The sequence below is a fragment of the Pantherophis guttatus genome, chromosome 4 (assembly GCF_059756535.1).
Source record: "Pantherophis guttatus breed Tessera chromosome 4, ASM5975653v1, whole genome shotgun sequence".
Classification (NCBI taxonomy): domain Eukaryota; kingdom Metazoa; phylum Chordata; class Lepidosauria; order Squamata; family Colubridae; genus Pantherophis; species Pantherophis guttatus.
In genome coordinates this window covers 153,379,840-153,396,333 of record NC_142066.1, presented here as the reverse complement: position 1 = coordinate 153,396,333, position 16,494 = coordinate 153,379,840, and the positions used below count along the sequence as shown (strand labels likewise).

The following is a 16,494-nucleotide window of genomic DNA, read 5'->3' as shown; positions in this document are numbered from 1 at the left end:
TCTTCCATCAGGTGCATCACTTTCTGATTGGCTGCCAGTGAATTGTGGGATTCATGATTGACTTGTCAGGAAACAAGTGATCCTTTTTCATCAGATGCCAGTCTCTTTATGATTAGCTCCTGCATGGCTGAACCTTAATTCTGGGAAGCTTAAGAATGAACAATGTTTAAAACTGCCTTGCAGTAGCCTCTCTCAATCTGAAAATGCTACATCAGGCCTGTCAAATTGGCGGCCCACGAGCCGGATACAGCCCGTGCAAGCCATACGCAACCCAGCTCCACAAAGGCAAAAAAAACATCGTGATACATCATGATCTGACCCGCCACACGACTGAGTTTGAAACCCCTGATCCTACATAGTTTGGGTTCCCAGGAAGGCTGGGAAAATCTTGGAGCTTTGAGCTTCCTTCATTGGAAGAAAGAAAAGTGATGGTTTAAACCAGTGATCTCCAACCTTGGCAACTTTAAGACTTGTGGACTTCAACTCCCAGAGACTTGAATTCCACAATTTTTACAGTTGCCAAAGTTGGAGACCTGTGGTTTAAAACAGGTCTCCAACCTCAGCAGTTTTAAAATACTTGGACTCCAACTCTGTTCTTCTCTCTCTCTTTTTTAAAAAAAATAAATATTTATTGAATTTTCAAACATTAAAATACACAGTACAAAAAATAGAAAAGAGCAAAAAATAGAAAACCATAACACAACAAAAACAAACACAACGAAACTCAAACACTAGTAACAGCTTTTCTACATCGGTATCTCTATCCTAATTAACTTCCATACACAAATCCTACTTCTATCTATCACTATCTTTTTTTTAAATAAAGTTTTTTATTTTTATTTCTCATAAACACATTTACATGTATAGTCATTTCCATCATTTTTCATCTTCATCTTTTCTTTTAACTTTCATTTTTCATTTTTACTTTTTCGGGGCTGCTCTTTTAGTTTAGTTTAGTTTATTATATTTATATACCACCCTTCTCCCGAGGGACTCAATTTTTACCCTTTACCTTTACTCCAACCTTTCTTCTTCTCCTCCCCTTCTCTTCCTTCCTCTCTCTCCTCTTACTTCCTTCATTCTTCCTCTCCTTCTCTTTCCTACTTTCCCTTCTCTTCCCCCACTTCTCTCTTCTTCCCCCCTTCTAACCTTCTCCTCTACTCCTCTTTCCCCTCCCTTTTCTTCCCCTCCTTTTCCCTATCTATCACTATCTTAACTTACATCTTTATCTAAGTTATAATAACTTTTATTCACAATTCGGTTTCATGACAAAATATCACTTACATTTTAAATTTACTCTCAAGCCAGGAATACCATCTATTCCAAATTAAATAATACTCGGTATCTTCCCTTTTCTTAATGTCCATAGATAATCTGTCCATTTCTGCGCATTCGTATATTTTTTTAATTATAATTTGATCTGGGGGAATATCCGCTTGTTTCCAATTTTGTGCTATGACAATTCTACTCACAGTTAGGATATGTAATATATGTATTGTAATTTTTTTTCCATTTTCCCTTCCAAAATACCCAGGAGCAATAGTTCCGATTTTCTTTCTTATTTTTCATCCAGTCACACTTCCACTTTTTTATCTTCCACCAAAATTTCCTAATCTCAGGGCAGGTCCACCACATGTGGTAGAATGTTCCTTGGTTATGGCCGCACTTCCAACATTCCAGGGACCTGTTTGAGCTGTTCTCCTTCTTTCAAGCAAGAGACCCTGTACCATTTCAGATAAATAGTTGCCCAATCTCTTTTTAAGAACTTCCGGTGTTGGAGCATCCGTAGCTTCTGGAGGCAAGCCTTTTCATTGATTGAGGGGTCCTTGGTGCTCTTTGAGCTTGCTTGTTCTCTTGCAGACATTTCATTACCCAAACTAGGTAACATCATCACTGCTATAGTAAGGAGTGTGGTTTGCTGTCGGTGTATATTCTATCTAGTGGCTTGCCTGTCAGTGTTGGTGGGGGACGGTCTCAGAGGTTTTTTGGTTGGGCTGTTGGATCTTTGGCAGTTTCGTGATTGGGGTGTTGTTTACTTGATCGTTGGTCTAATGTTAATCTTGGAGTTAATTTATGCTGATCTGGGTGCTGGTGCCTGGTGGAGGAGGTCTTTTGGTTTATTTACTTACCTACTTGCTTTTGGGATCATAAAAGGAGAAATCCAGGATGAATAAAATGTGCCAAAAGAAGATTAAGACACCGTAACACAGAGCTTGGCTTGTGCTCTCTTGATGTTGATTCAAGACCACAACATGCTGGAACTGAATTGAAACCTGGTGTTGATTGACAGCTCTGCTGCTGCCAATTAAATGAAATCTAAATTGGCACAGTTAAATCACTTAATGTGATTATGAGGTTTAGAGGGACAAGGAATCACTTCTTTCCAAGCTGTGATCCTACAGCAGCAGGTTTTCCTGTTAAGTGAGTACCACAGTCTTCATCTCAGCTCTGAATTTCTGTTCTGTTTTTTGGAGTTGAACATTGAGCCCCTGTAACAGAATAATAGAATAACAAAGTTGGAAGGGACCTTGGAGGTCTTCTAGTCCAACCCCCTGCTCAAGCAGGAAACCCTACACCTTCACACAAATGTCTAAGCTCCTCTTAAAACTTCCAGGGTTGAAGCACTCACAACTTCTGGAAACAAGTCATTCCACTGATTAATTGTTCTCACTGTCAGGAAATTTAGCTTTAGTTCCAGGTTGTTTCTCTCCTTGATTAGTTTCAATCCGTTGCTCCTTATTCTGCCTTCTGGTGCTTTGGAAAATAGGTTTGACCCCCTCTTCTTTGTGCCCCTTAGATATTGGAAAACTGCTATCATGTCACCCCTCCTCCTTCTTTTCACCCAATTTGGCATGCCCAAATCCTGCAACTGTTCTTCATATGTTTTAGCCTCCAGTTCCTTAATTATCTTTGTTGCTCTTCTCTGCACAAATTCCAGAGTCTCAACATCTTTTTTATATCAATAAAAACTGAATGCGACCAAAACTGAATGCAGCATTCCAAGTGTGATGTTACCCAGGCATTATAAAGTGGTATTAACATTTCACATGGTCTTGATTCTATCCCTCTGTTAATGCAGACTAGGACTGTGTTGGCTTTTTTGGCAGCTGCTGCACACGGCTGGCTCCTATTTAAATGGTTGTCCACTAGGACTCCAAGATCCCTCTCACAGTTACTTCTGTTGAGCCAAGTATCACCTGTACTATACCGGTACATTTGGGTTTTCTTCTCTAAACACAGAACCTTACTTTTTTCACCATTGAATTTCATTTTGTTAAACAGGGCTCAGGTCTGTCAAGATCCTTTTGGATCCTGAGCTTGTCTTATGGAGTGTTGGCTATTCTTGCCAAAAAAAGGAACCAGCACTGTATTCCTTAAAAAAGCTTCAAAGATACATCACAAGCGATGCCTCTTTAAAACATCACAGAAGATGAGAAAGTCTGCCTTGAAAGTGTCCAATCAGCAAGGAGACCATTTTCACCAACAGTCCTAAGCCAACAACAGATTCTAACCCCACTTTGTTGAACAAGCCATGATGCCTTGATTTGCGTGTTGCACCAATTTCTAAAGAAACCACATCTTTTTATTTATTTATTTATTTTATTATTATTTTTTAAATTTTTATACCGCCCCCTCTCCCGAAGGACTCGGGGCGGTGAACAGCCAAAATTAAAAAGACACAATACAAACCTTAAAATACTATAAAACGAAATTAAATTTATCTTTGGCTTCCTCAATTTAAAACCCCTTACCCATAAAATTCCCCAATTAAAAGATTTTTAACCCAGCCTGGCTTGCTGAAATAAAAAAGTCTTCAGGGCCCGGCGGAAGGTCCGGAGGTCCGGGATCAGTCGTATCCCTGGGGGTAGCTCATTCCAGAGGGCGGGTGCCCCCACAGAGAAGGCGCTTCCCCAGGGGGGTCGCCAGCCGACATTGCCTAACCGACGGCACCCTGAGGAGACCCTCTCTGTGGGAGCGTATTGGCCAGTGGGAGGTTATCGGTGGCAGAAGGTGGTCTTGTAAATAACCGGGCCCTAAGCCATCTTGAGTTGGAACGTAGTTTGAATTGATGTAGTGCACCATTTTGTGGCCTTTGGGGGGTGGGGGGGTCTTCTAAACAGCTTTGGATGTCCTTTGGATAATGGGAATCTTGACTCGTTGATATGGACACTCTCTTGTCCTTGAAGCATGGGGAGTATAAAGGACTTCACCTTCAGGAATGGAATCTCTCAGTGCTCTGAAGACAATTGTCCTCAATCCATCCACACCACCCTTGTCATTTGCAATGTGAGATGGTGCGGAACAAGGCCATAAGCAGATTCGTTCCGCTTCTTTGTCATTGTCAAACATAATCTGGCATAACCTTTACGGTGTGTTTTACATGTTGTTGGGTTTTTTTTTTTTCATGGTAAAAAGCAAATCTAAGGAAGAACAAAAATAGACCTGAAACACTAGTTGGTGGGCATTTTTTCACACTTTCCACTAGCTGGTTGCGAGGGACATTGGCCAAGACAAAGTATAGCAGTGGATTGTGGCACATAAAAGTTGCCAAGAATTGAACGTTTAAAACCAGTGATGGGAAGTGGCCCTATGAAGACTCCTATTCAGCTCTTTGGGTCTTTTTTTCCCTTCTTCAGTTCACATTAATCTTCCACTTATTGTCAGATAACAGTAAAAAGACCAGGAATGACATGATAGCAGTGTTCCAATATTTGAGGGGCTGCCACATCGATGAGGAGGTCCATCTATTCTCCAAAGCCCCTGAAGGCAAGACAAGGAACAATGGATGGAAACTAATCAAGGAGAGAAGCAACCTGGAATGAAGGAGAAACTTCTAATAGTGAGAACAATTAATGAATGGAACAGCTTGCCTCCAAAAGTTGTGGGTGCTTCATCACTGGAGGTTTCAAGAAGACTGGACAGCCATTTGTCTGAAATGGTACAGAGTCTCCTGCTCGAGGAGAGGGTTTGACTAGATGACCTTAAAGGTCCCTTCCGGCTGTATTCTGATTGGTTCCTGGTAGTCTTTTATCCGAGTATTAACCGAGTATTAATCCTGCTTAATTAAAAATTATCCAAGGTCAGTTAGGTCGTGCCACTTGTTGAGGTCCAAGGAAGCCAGGTTAGCAATCTTCTTTGAAATCTCTGTTCTAGTAACATTGGGAAACACCAAGTGCATCATTAAATTCCGCAGACAAAAATCCAGAATTTTTGTGGGTTTTTTATAGCTTAAAACAGTGATGGCTAACCTTTCTGCCATTGCGTGCCAAGTGGGGCTGGGGGGGGGTTGCTAGTGTGCATGCCCACACCCATAATTCTATGCGGCCCGCCCCCACGCATGTGCGTGTGACTCACCACGTTCCTGGCACGTAATGGCCCGGTAGGTCCGTTTTTCTTTTTCACCTAGCTCCAGGGCCTCTCTAGGAGTCTGGGGAGGGCGAAAACAGCCTCCCCCCCCTCTCGAGGTCCTCCGGAGGGCAAAAACGGCCCTTTTGACAACTTCTGGTGAGAACGGAAGTTGTCAAACGGCCATTTTCGGCCTCCGGAGGACCTCCGGGGGGAGAGGAGGACATTTTCGCCCTTCCCAGACTCCTAGAGAGGCCCTGGAGCCAGGTGAGAAAGAAAAATGGGCCTTCTCCCCCCACCCCAGGCCCTCTGTTTCCCTACTTCTGGTGGGCCCAGAAGACCCAAAAATTAGCTGGCACACCGGAGCTGAGCTTGCATGCCCCCTGATATGGCTTTGCGTGCCATAGGTTCACCATCACGGGCTTAAAACTTCCTCTAGTACAGGTAGTCCTCAATTTATGACAATTGAGTCTTAAGTTTCCATTGCTAAGCGAGACAGTTGTTGAGCGAACTTTGCCCCCTTTTTACAACCTTTCTTGCCACAATTGTTAAGTGAATCACCGCAGTTGTGTGGTTAGTAACCCAGTTGTTAAGTGAATCTGGCTTCCCCATTGACTTTGCTTGTCCAAAGGTCACAAAAGGGGAATCACGTGACCCCCCTGGGACACTGCAACCATATGAGTCTGTTGCCAAGTGTCTGAAATTTAGTCACGTGACCCCGGGGATGCGGCAACGGTTGTAAGTGTGAAAAACAGCCATAGGTTGCTTTTTTCACTTCAAATGGTCACTAAATGAACTGTTGTAAGTTGAGGACTACTTGTACTGTACATTGTTTCTCAACAACTCCCAGGATTCAACTCCCAGCATGCTGACTAGGGAATTCTGGGAGTTGAAGTCCACGCTTCTGTTTCCCATAGTCCACTTGTGAAGTACACTTGTGGACTTCAACTCCCAGAATTCCTCAGCCAGCTTTGCCATTTTTCACACTTATGATTGTTGCAGTACACACACACACACACACACACACATACCGCCACATGACTTAGATTTAGATGCTTGACAAGTGATTCGTATTGATGACGGTTGCGGTGTCCCAGGGTCAGGTGATTCCCCTTTTGAGTGGGGAAGCCAGATTCACTTAACAACCATGTTACTCATTTAACAACTGAAGTGATTCACTTGACAAGTGTAGCAAAAAAAAAAAAGTCTTAAAATGGGAGCAAAATTCACAAATTTCTCACGTAGCTACAGAAATTTGGGGCTCAATTGTGGTCATAAGTCGAGGATGAGCTGTTGCTTGTTTTAAAGATTGACCCCTCCAGTTTGCTCTTGCAAACGTATTAGGAAACATAGTTGTTAAGACAACTGACCCCATTCATCCATTGAACTCTGGACCTTGGCCCGACTTGGGTTTTCAAGCATAGCCTTCCCTGGACAGCTTTCTGCCAAAGGCAGGGGGAAGGTTGCTTAATACCTGGCAAACATTTATACTGAGATAATTGTTTTGGTAGCAGCCGGAGAAATCATGGAGATTTTCCAAGGTGTAGAAACCTCCATTTGGCAGCTTCATCTTCAAAGTCACAACTGATTTGCCCCAAATCCATTCTTTTTTGTTGGATTGGAGCAGTGGTGGGTTCCTCCCGGTTCGGTCCAGTCCGGCTGAGTAGCGGTGACAATATGATGTCACTGAACCGGTTCTCTTTGTTTGGGAGCGGGGCCCTCCCGCCTGCCCCGTGTTATTCTTATCTTTTATTTGGCCCCGCCCCCAATCTATTCGCTGCCTCCCAAGTCCCAGCTGATTGGCTAGAAGGAAAAAACCTGTTTAAACTCTTGCCGCGGGGCTTCAAAGGGCCACACTATAGCTGATCAGTGTTAAAAGGCAGTGTAGTGGTAGACCGATGCCTCCAAAAACAGCAAAAACAAATGAGTAGATCAGAACAGCTCTGCAAGCAGTTAAAAGCCTGGTAGACCAGTACCTCTGCTAAATCCTAAAGAATTGTCACATGACCATCAGGCCACGCCCACAAAATAAGCCCCACCCACAGAACCGGTAGTAAAAAAAATTAGAACCCACCCCTGGCTTGGAGGGTACAGCTAGCCCTCGACCACCATGGAACCCAAAATTTCCGTTGCTAAGCGAGACCGTTGTTAAGTGACTTTAGCCCCATTGTACAACTTTTCTGGCCGCAATTGTGAAGTGAATCAATGCAGTCTTTAAGTTAGTAACCTGGTTGTTAAGTGAACCTTGTTAAGTGTTTGAATATTAGAGGCGGAGACCCTTTGAGAGCTGTATGCAATGAAATTTCATTTTAACGTATGCCGATTAGTGTACATTCAAAGCAGGGTGGATAAAAATCCATGATTTTTTTTAAAAAATCAGATTTTTTTGATTTAAATCGGATTTTTTTGATTTTTATCGAATTTATTTTAATAAAAAACTTTTGGGGTAAAAATCTATGGTAAGATAGTTTTCTATTTAAGATACATAAATAATTTAGTTTATTCAGCATGAAATGGAGCTTCGTTATGTAGCATGAGGCTGTATATTCTGCAACACTGGGACTATCGGTGAGTTAACAGTGGGTCAAAGGAGTAGCAGAGATGACAGTTGCTCTTTAAAAATTATGATTTAAATCGAGTTGATTTAAATCAAGCCTTTTTACTAGCGATTTAAATCGTGATTTAAATTGTGATTTAAATCAACTTGATTTAAATCAAATCCACCCTGATTCAAAGTGACAATAAAGTTATTCTAAGTCTAAGTCTAAATCTGGCTTCCCCATTGACTCTTCTTGTCAGAAGGTTGCAAAAGGGGATCACATGGCCCAGAGATATGCAACCGTCATAAATATGATTTTTTTCCAGTGCCGGTGTAACTTCAAATGGTCACTAAACGAATGGTTGTAAGTTGAGGACTGCCTGTCCATTGCCGGTTACCAAACACCCAAATTTTGATGCTGCAACGGTCATAAATGCATACCCAAGTCATAAGTCCTTTTTTTGAGGTGCTGACTTTGCCTTAGGAATGCATTGGTTTTGACTGCCGCAATGGGAAGGAAACACAGAATCTGCATCCATACTCATGGCTATATTTTCTTTCTCTTTCTCTTTTTCTCTCCCTCTCCCTCCCTCCCTTCCTATTTTCTTTCTTTCTTTCTTTCTTTCTTTCTTTCTTTCTTTCTTTCTTTCTTTCTTCCCTCCCTCCCTCCTTCCTTCCCTCCTTCCTGCCCTCCCTCCCTCCCTCCCTCCCTCCTTCCTTCCTTCCTTCCTTTTTCCTAGGGATGTGAAAGCTGGCAATATCCTATTGGGAGAAGATGGGTCGGTCCAGATTGCCGGTGAGTATCCATCAAACCTTTGGAGAGAGCCCAAAGAAATGCAGAGCTGCAGATTGTCTGACTAAGTAGATTCAACTGAATACGTGTCTCCTTTCCCAATTCAGGGAGGGAAACATATTGAGTGTTGGACGGCGTTTCTCCGTGTAAATATTCCCAACTGCTCACTCTGGATTGAGCGGTGGTTATTTTGAGACTGTGCTCTGCTACCAGGACATCACTTAATGCAGGGGTGGGGAACTATATACCCTTTATGTCCCGTGGACTTCAACTCCCAGAATTCCTGAGCCAGCCATTCTCAGAACTCTCAGGAATTCTGGGAATTTATTTTATTTTATTTTTATTTTATTTTAAATTTATATACCGCCCTTCTCCCTGAGGACTCAGAGCGGTGTACAGCCAGAATTAAAAAACATGAAATACAAATATTAAAAAACAATTAAAATATATATAAATTTGGCCCAAAATTAAAAATACAAAAATATTGAAGTTCACAGGCTGTAAAGAAGCCATATTTTCCCCACCGCTGATCCGAGAGAAACACATTTGCTGCAGCCTTTTTGTCTTTCTTCCTTTTTCTACAGCCCATTTCTGCCTCAGTTTCCCTTTGGTGAATTTGGAACAGATTGAGGGGTTTTGTGCAGCCGTCTTTTCTTTGGCATGGAGGACTGCACTGCACCTCTTAGCTTCTGTTATAGTAATTTTCAGGCCATACACAACTCTCGATTTCTAACAGAGCCTCATAGTTTCTAGACCTTCCTCTCTCTCTCACTCTCTGTCATTTAAACAATGTTTGTTAGAGGAGGGAGCCCTGCTGATGTTTGGCTGTGTGGGATGCTTGAGCAAAATCACAGCTCAGCTGGAAAATGTTTTAATGGAGGGCAGAGGTTCAGATTTTGTTTATCTCTCTCAAGAGAGGGGAAGGTAAGCTATGGGGGAAAGGAAAAAAATGGGGTCTGGCCTTGGAATCCTGGATTCGAATCTTGCCTTTGCTAATGGCTCCAAGTGCTGGTGAACTGATACTGTTCCATGATCTAGGGTTTACTGTGATGTTTGTGCCACACCCATTGTGGTTTGTTCAGCAAGCAATAATTAAACATCCAGGGATTTAATTGGATGTGTGAATAGTGCTTTAGTGCTTCTGACTTGAGGACTAACTTTCCCCAGTCAGAATTTTCCTGTTGGGTGGTGCCTTCCTTCCTTGCCTCTCTGCCGCCTCCTCCTTTACTTTTACTTTTCCCTTTCTTTCCCTATTTTCCTCTTCTTCCTTCCTTCCCTCCTCTTTCTTTCCCTCCTTCCCTTCTTTTTTTTAATTTGATTTATATGCCGCCCTTCTCCGAAGACTCAGGGCGGCTTACAATGTGCTCAGCAATAGCCTTCATCCTTTTGTATATTTATACAAAGTCAGCTTATTGCCCCCACAAACTGGGTCCTCAATTTACCTACTTTAGAAAGGATGGAAGGCTGAGTCAACCTTGAGCCTTGGCGAGATTCGAACCCTGCAGTAATTGCAGGCAGCTGGTCTTAATAACCAGCTTAATAACAGGGTGCCTTAAACCCCTGTACTACCAAGGCTCTTTTCCTCTCTCTCCCTTCCTCCCTCCCTCCCTCCCTATCAAAACCAGCTTTGTACATTTCAGGTTTATAACAGAGTTTCTCTATAGATTCTTCGTAATCAAGAGCGTTTTTTTTAATTGCCTTTCTTTCATTTTTAAACACCACAGTTCATCAACTTAACAGCCACAGGCTTAAGCTGTGGTATAAATTAAGACAGCTTGTCTATTCAATTTCATCTATTTCCAAACTCACTTAACTGCGTGAGCTCATCACAATAGGTATCCAAAGCCTTCCGGTTTTGTCTTTTTAAACTGACTCCTGAATGCTTAATGATGTCTTTGCTGGAAATTCATTGTCCCCAGCCTGGACGGAGCCGTGTTGTGTCCGGAATTAGCAACTTTGTCTGCATCTTTTCCTCCCGTGCTTTGATATCGTTTCTAAAACGGTTAGGCATCCTCTGCGTGTTTCATTCAGATAAAGCAGGGGCCTGTTCATGTTGGATTAATCAGTTGCATGAAAACCACTATAGATACCAAAGGAGGTCTTTAGCCCGCCTTGTGAGTTTTATAGATGTTTTTAGTTCATGATTTTAAAGATGGTCTTGGTAAGTGTTGAAGTCTTTCAGCATTGTGCGGTTGGAACATCTCTTGCAGCGCTCTTTCCTTTTGTCAGTGTGGGGAAAAAAAGGAGCAAAACCCTCTAAATACAGGTAGTCCTCGACTTGCAACAGTTCATTTGGTGACTGTTCAAAGTTACAACGTCACTGAAAAAAGTGACATGGCCATTTTTCATACTTGTGACCATTGCAGCATCCCCATGGTCACATGATCAAAATTTAGATGCTTGGCAACTGGCAGGTATTTATGATGGTTGCAGTGTCTTGAGGTCATGTGATCACCTTTTGTGACCTAGTAACAAGCAAAGTCAGTGAGGAAGCCAGATTCGCTTAACAACCATGTTACTAATTTTACAACTACAATGGTTCACTTCACACTTAACAAATGTGGCAAGAAAAGTCATTAAATGGGGCAAAACTCACTTTAAAAAATTTCTCATTTAGCAACATAAATTCTGGGCTCAGTTGTGAATATAAGTCGAAAACTACCTGTACTGAATTAAAAAGACCTTGCAAATGTGTTTTAACTTGCCCCAGATATTCAGATTTTGCTTCTGACTTGGCAGATCAGTGCTATTTTAATAGACTTATGGAATATGGCAAAATGCCCAGATGAAGACTTGGGGAGTTGCGTTTAATATAAAGTAAAGATCCTGTAGTGCAAATGCTCTTATGCATGATTCTTATTTTATTATTTCTGGAGGCAGGAAGATGGTGGAATGTGCTTCCAATAACTAAAATACGGGTAGTCTTCAACGTATGATCATAATGGAGTCTGCCTATTTCAGTCATATATTGTGACTGTCATAAAATGGGTCAGTCATATGATGACCCAATTTTACAACCTTGTTTGTGGCAGTCAATAGGTGAACTTACCAATTGTTGTTAAGCAAATACAGCAAGTAAAACCATTGACTCACTGTGGTCACAATTCTGCTGAAAACCAGAAACATTGGGTTTTTGTTTTTTTTCAACAAAGTCATTGTAAAGCACAATCATGTGACTGTGGGTACGCTGCAAACGTTGATAATTGTGGTTGTGAACTTTGATCCTGTAACTGTGGAGGGGTTTGACTGTCCGAACTTCAGAACCAGATTGTAAATAGTTCCCAAGGTAGATGAGTAAGAACTTTGAATGGTCACTAAGAGGCCAGGTGTATGTCGAAGACTACCTGAAGGAAAAAACATAATTGCATGTTGGACTTCCTCTTCTTCCTCTCCTCTGAACAAATGATCGTATGTCATGCTCAGGCAGAAATGCAAAATCACATGTTGCCTTAGAGCTGTGTCATGTCCAAACTCGATCATTGGGACGTGCAAATCATTGCTTGCAGTGTTCTGTTATATGTGAGCTGGACCCCTAGCCTGAACAATGTTAAGATGTGTGGGCTTCAATTCCCAGAATTCAACTCCCAGCAAGCTCTCTGCAGAATTCTGGGAATTGAAATCCACACATCTTGTGGCTGGCTGAAGTCGAGCAACTTGGACTTAGAGCAGAGGTGTCAAACTGGCGGTCTGTGGGCTGGATGGTCATGCGCAGGCCACGCCCATCCCAGCTCCGCGAAGAGAAGAACATCGCAATAGGTTACATGACGGCAATGTGATGCGTCGAGTTTGACACCCGTGACTTAGATCCTTGTGGCTTATTCAAGAAACATGCTTTTTAATACATACATACATACATACATACATACATACATACATACATATATATATGTTTTTCTTCTAGCCATGTTTTCCCTACGTAATCAAGGTTTTTTTGTAGCTCCAGCTCAGTAGAATCACATCTACTCGGTTCTGGGCTTTTTTCCTTTCTAACAGCTAGAAAACCTGGCTAGAAGAAAAACACACATAAACCCTACGAAGAAGTAAGAAAATTGATACTGTACCTTTACAGGGAGGATACATAAGATATGGGTGTGGCCTACTGATGAAAGCAAACGAGCTAGAAATGGATCTATTTAGGTCTCCCACCTAGCAGTTAGAGCTTGCTAGCTGTTAGAAAGGAAAAAAGCCCAGAACCGAGTAGATGTGATATTCTATTTCAGTATACATAATACTATTTTCCCAATTTCTATTTTCTACTTCTTTTTTCCAACACTTAATAAAATAACCACCATGTTAAAAAAATGTTCTACATCTATCCATCATCTCTTGCACTTTTTAGCCACAAACCATGGTTAAAACAGATCAATTGCTCTGTTGCATGTCTGAATATTCCATGGTAGGCCTATGAAAATTAAGAGAAGATAGGGTAAAACCCTGGTCTCCCTCAGGACAGACCCTGATCTCTGTTTCACTATCATTTTCCTGTTTGCTTGCACCTACTTGCCAGCTCCTATTTCAGATGGAACTGCATTTTTCCCCCCAAATAAAAACCGTGAGGAATTTGTAAGATGACCAGTCTGTGTCACTCTCTGAATTTCCTGGAAATCCATCTAGGACAGCATATTGGCAGATGTAAAAACAAGCTTGGGAAGAGAAATACAATACTCACATTCCCTTCATATCTTATGGTTTAGATTTCTGTCTTCCCATCAACAGGTGGAGCAGATTCAACAACAGCTAAAGTAACACAAAAGTGAGGGGTCCAGAACAGTGAAAATATTATTTTATTTTACTTTATTTATTATTTTATTTTTCTGTCCAGCCTTAATTATTTTTACAAATAACTGAAGGTGGTGAACATAGTTGATCCTTCTTCCTCCTGCTATTTTCCCATCAACGATCCCGTATGATGGTTGGGCTAAGAGAGAAGCACTGCACAAAGTTATCCAGCCGGCTTTCATGCGTAGGCAGGACTAGAACTCACCATCCTCCTGGCGATTGGCCTAAAGTCATCCAGCCGGCTTTCATGCCTAAGGTGTGACATGAATTCATGTTTATCTCAACTAACTGATGGAGATTGCTGTCAGTAACGCGCTACTCCGACTTTTATATCAGAATCAATTCCAATCATGGCTAATGCCAGCCAAATTTTTAAAACTAGTATGGACAAATTATCTTTCATCCTGGCTTTTATGACTTACAGATCAAATATGTTTACTATCACTATACGTTTATAACACTGCTTCAGCCAAGGCAATTCTAAGCAGTAGTCTAAATAGAAAAAAAAAACCCCACACCATTTGTAACTGCAATTAAAATACTATGATTAAGTTCTCGATTTATAGCCAGTTGCTAAATGCTATCTGCAGTGTCCTGCAGTCAGATGGCTTTGATTTACAATTATTATTTTTTTTGCTGTAAACTGACATTTACTTCCGGTTTCTGCAAAAAAATTCCATTGTCTAAAATGGGTTTGCTTAATGACTGACAGAAAGAAAAATTGGGTGACCTGCCTAACATTGGCACAATTTATAACCCGTAAATCCAGACTCTATTATGGTCATAAGATGAGGACCGTGAATGTTTTCTTGACCTTGGCAGCTTGGAAGATTGAAGAGATAGATAAATAAATAGATGGATGGATGGATGGATGGATGGATGGATGGATGGATGGATGGATAGATATGAACGGATGGTCAGACGGACGGACAGGCAGTGAGTTGACCTTCAGCCAAAGGAAGTGATTCTGATTTGTGACCTTTATCGATTGAATAGCATAAATGGTGAAATGCACCTATTGGTAAACTTGTTAGAGATCCATGGTTTTATTTTAAAATGCAATTTAGTTATGTTCCAAGTCTTTAAATGATGGGTAAGCTTGTTAAAGTTCCCTGGTTTTATTAAAAGGCCTGCAATTACTGCAGGTTCGAATCTCGCCAAGGCTCAAGGTTGACTCAGCCTTCCATCCTTTCTAAGGTAGGTAAATTGAGGACCCAGTTGTGGGGGCAATAAGCTGACTTTGTATAAATATACAAAAGGATGAAGGCTATTGCTGAGCACATTGTAAGCCGCCCTGAGTCTCCGGAGAAGGGCGGCATATAAATCAAATTAAAAAAAAACAAACGTGATTTAGCTGTACTCTAGCCGTCCAAAATACCCGGAGGCTCTCTTCTAAAGAAGATTTACCGTCCTTTGCAATCACAAAACTCTCTTTGAGTTGTGGAGAAAGGGCAAAGGTTGACAGGAAGATATTTGATCAATTTAGTGGTATTTTCTTGCTTAAGGTGAAGAAAAAGAAAAGAAAACCCCAGAGGATTAATTGGTGAAATTCAGAGGTCACAAATTATTATTATTATTATTATTATTATTATTATTATTATTATTATTATTATTATTATTTATTAGATTTCTATACCGCCCTACTCCCGAAGGACTCAGGGCGGTGCACAGCCAAACAATAAAAACACATACAATACAAAATTTAAAAAATAGAATAAAATCAAATTAAATAATTTTGGCCCCGACAAATTTAAAACCCCAAACTTTTAAAACCAATTTAAAATTGAATATATAAATACTAAAAAATATTTAAAATATTTAAAATGCCCAGCATGCCTTTAGTTGTTTTCAAGCATCCAGAATACATTCTGTGCATAATGGTTCAAATGCCTAAGCCCAGTTCCTCTCATTCCATGTTTGACCTTGCAAGAATTCAAGAAGCTGAAATCCCCACATCTGATGTCATCCCCAAAGATCTGGGAGGGTGTGCTAAGCTGCCCACCCTCGTGGCACAAGGAAGCTTAGCACTATGCGTGAAACTTTGCCACGTTTCCCTTTCAAAATCACCCTGTTGTTTTGTTGTGAAAGGAAAATGAAAACACTAATCTGGTTCTCTAGGAGCAAGGATGAGATTTGTAAACAAAGAAACGAAAAATATAGTCCTTCACTTACAACCATTCGTTTACTGGCCATTTGAAGTTACAACAGCACTGAAAAAAAAGCTTACAACCAGTCCTCCTGCTTACGACCATCACAGCATTCCCAGGGTCATGTGGCTCTAATTCGGGCACTTGATAACTGGCATGTAACCGACACGGTTGTAGCATGCTGGATTCATGTGATCATGATTTGCAATTTTCCCAGCTGGTGTCCAACAAGAAAAGTCAACATGGGAAGTCAGATTCGCTTAACAACCACATGATTCATTTAACAGCTATGATTTGTTTAAGAGCTACAGCGTAAAAGGTCATAAAATGCGTAAAAGGCCATAAAATTCCAAATAGCAATGGAAATTCGTAGGTTACTTTTTTCAGTGCCATCGTGACTTTAAATGGTCTCGAAAAAAATGGTTGTAAATCAAGGATTGCCTGTACAGGTAGTCCTTGATTTACGACCACAATTGAACCCAAAATTTCTGCTGTTAAGGTTGAGGCACTGGGGACAGATACAGGTAGTCCTTGACTTATGACCATAACTCACTTAACAGATGTGGCAAGAAAGGTTGTAAAATGGAGCAAAGCTCACTTAACAAAGGTCTCACTTAACAGAAATTTTGGGCTTAATTGTTGTTGTAAATTGAGGACTACCTAAAGCCATTGCCCCAGGCTCCTGATTGAAGAGGCAGGATATAAATCTAACCTATAAATACATATGTAAATGTAGAAATAAATCTGGCTTTAAGGCAGAGAACCCATCCTAATCTCTCTACACCGGTGGCCTGAAAGTGATAGTTGTGCTACAAAACACGTAAAATGATGGGAGTTGTAGTTAAAAAACTGGGAAATGATGGGAACAAATCTGGAAAGTAGCAGACCCA

At 41.1% G+C, this 16,494-nt stretch overlaps 1 protein-coding gene across 3 annotated transcripts in view; it reads left to right on the top strand.

Moving 5' to 3' along the window:
- The window catches only part of OXSR1 (oxidative stress responsive kinase 1), an 89,489-nt gene that overhangs the window by 40,579 nt on the left and 32,416 nt on the right, over window positions 1–16,494 (top strand). For all 3 annotated transcript variants that reach the window (XM_034401749.3, XM_034401750.3, XM_034401751.3), the window contains exon 5: window positions 8,626–8,681. In XM_034401749.3, the coding sequence (XP_034257640.1) occupies window positions 8,626–8,681 (56 nt within the window). The remainder of the gene's footprint in view (window positions 1–8,625; window positions 8,682–16,494) is intronic.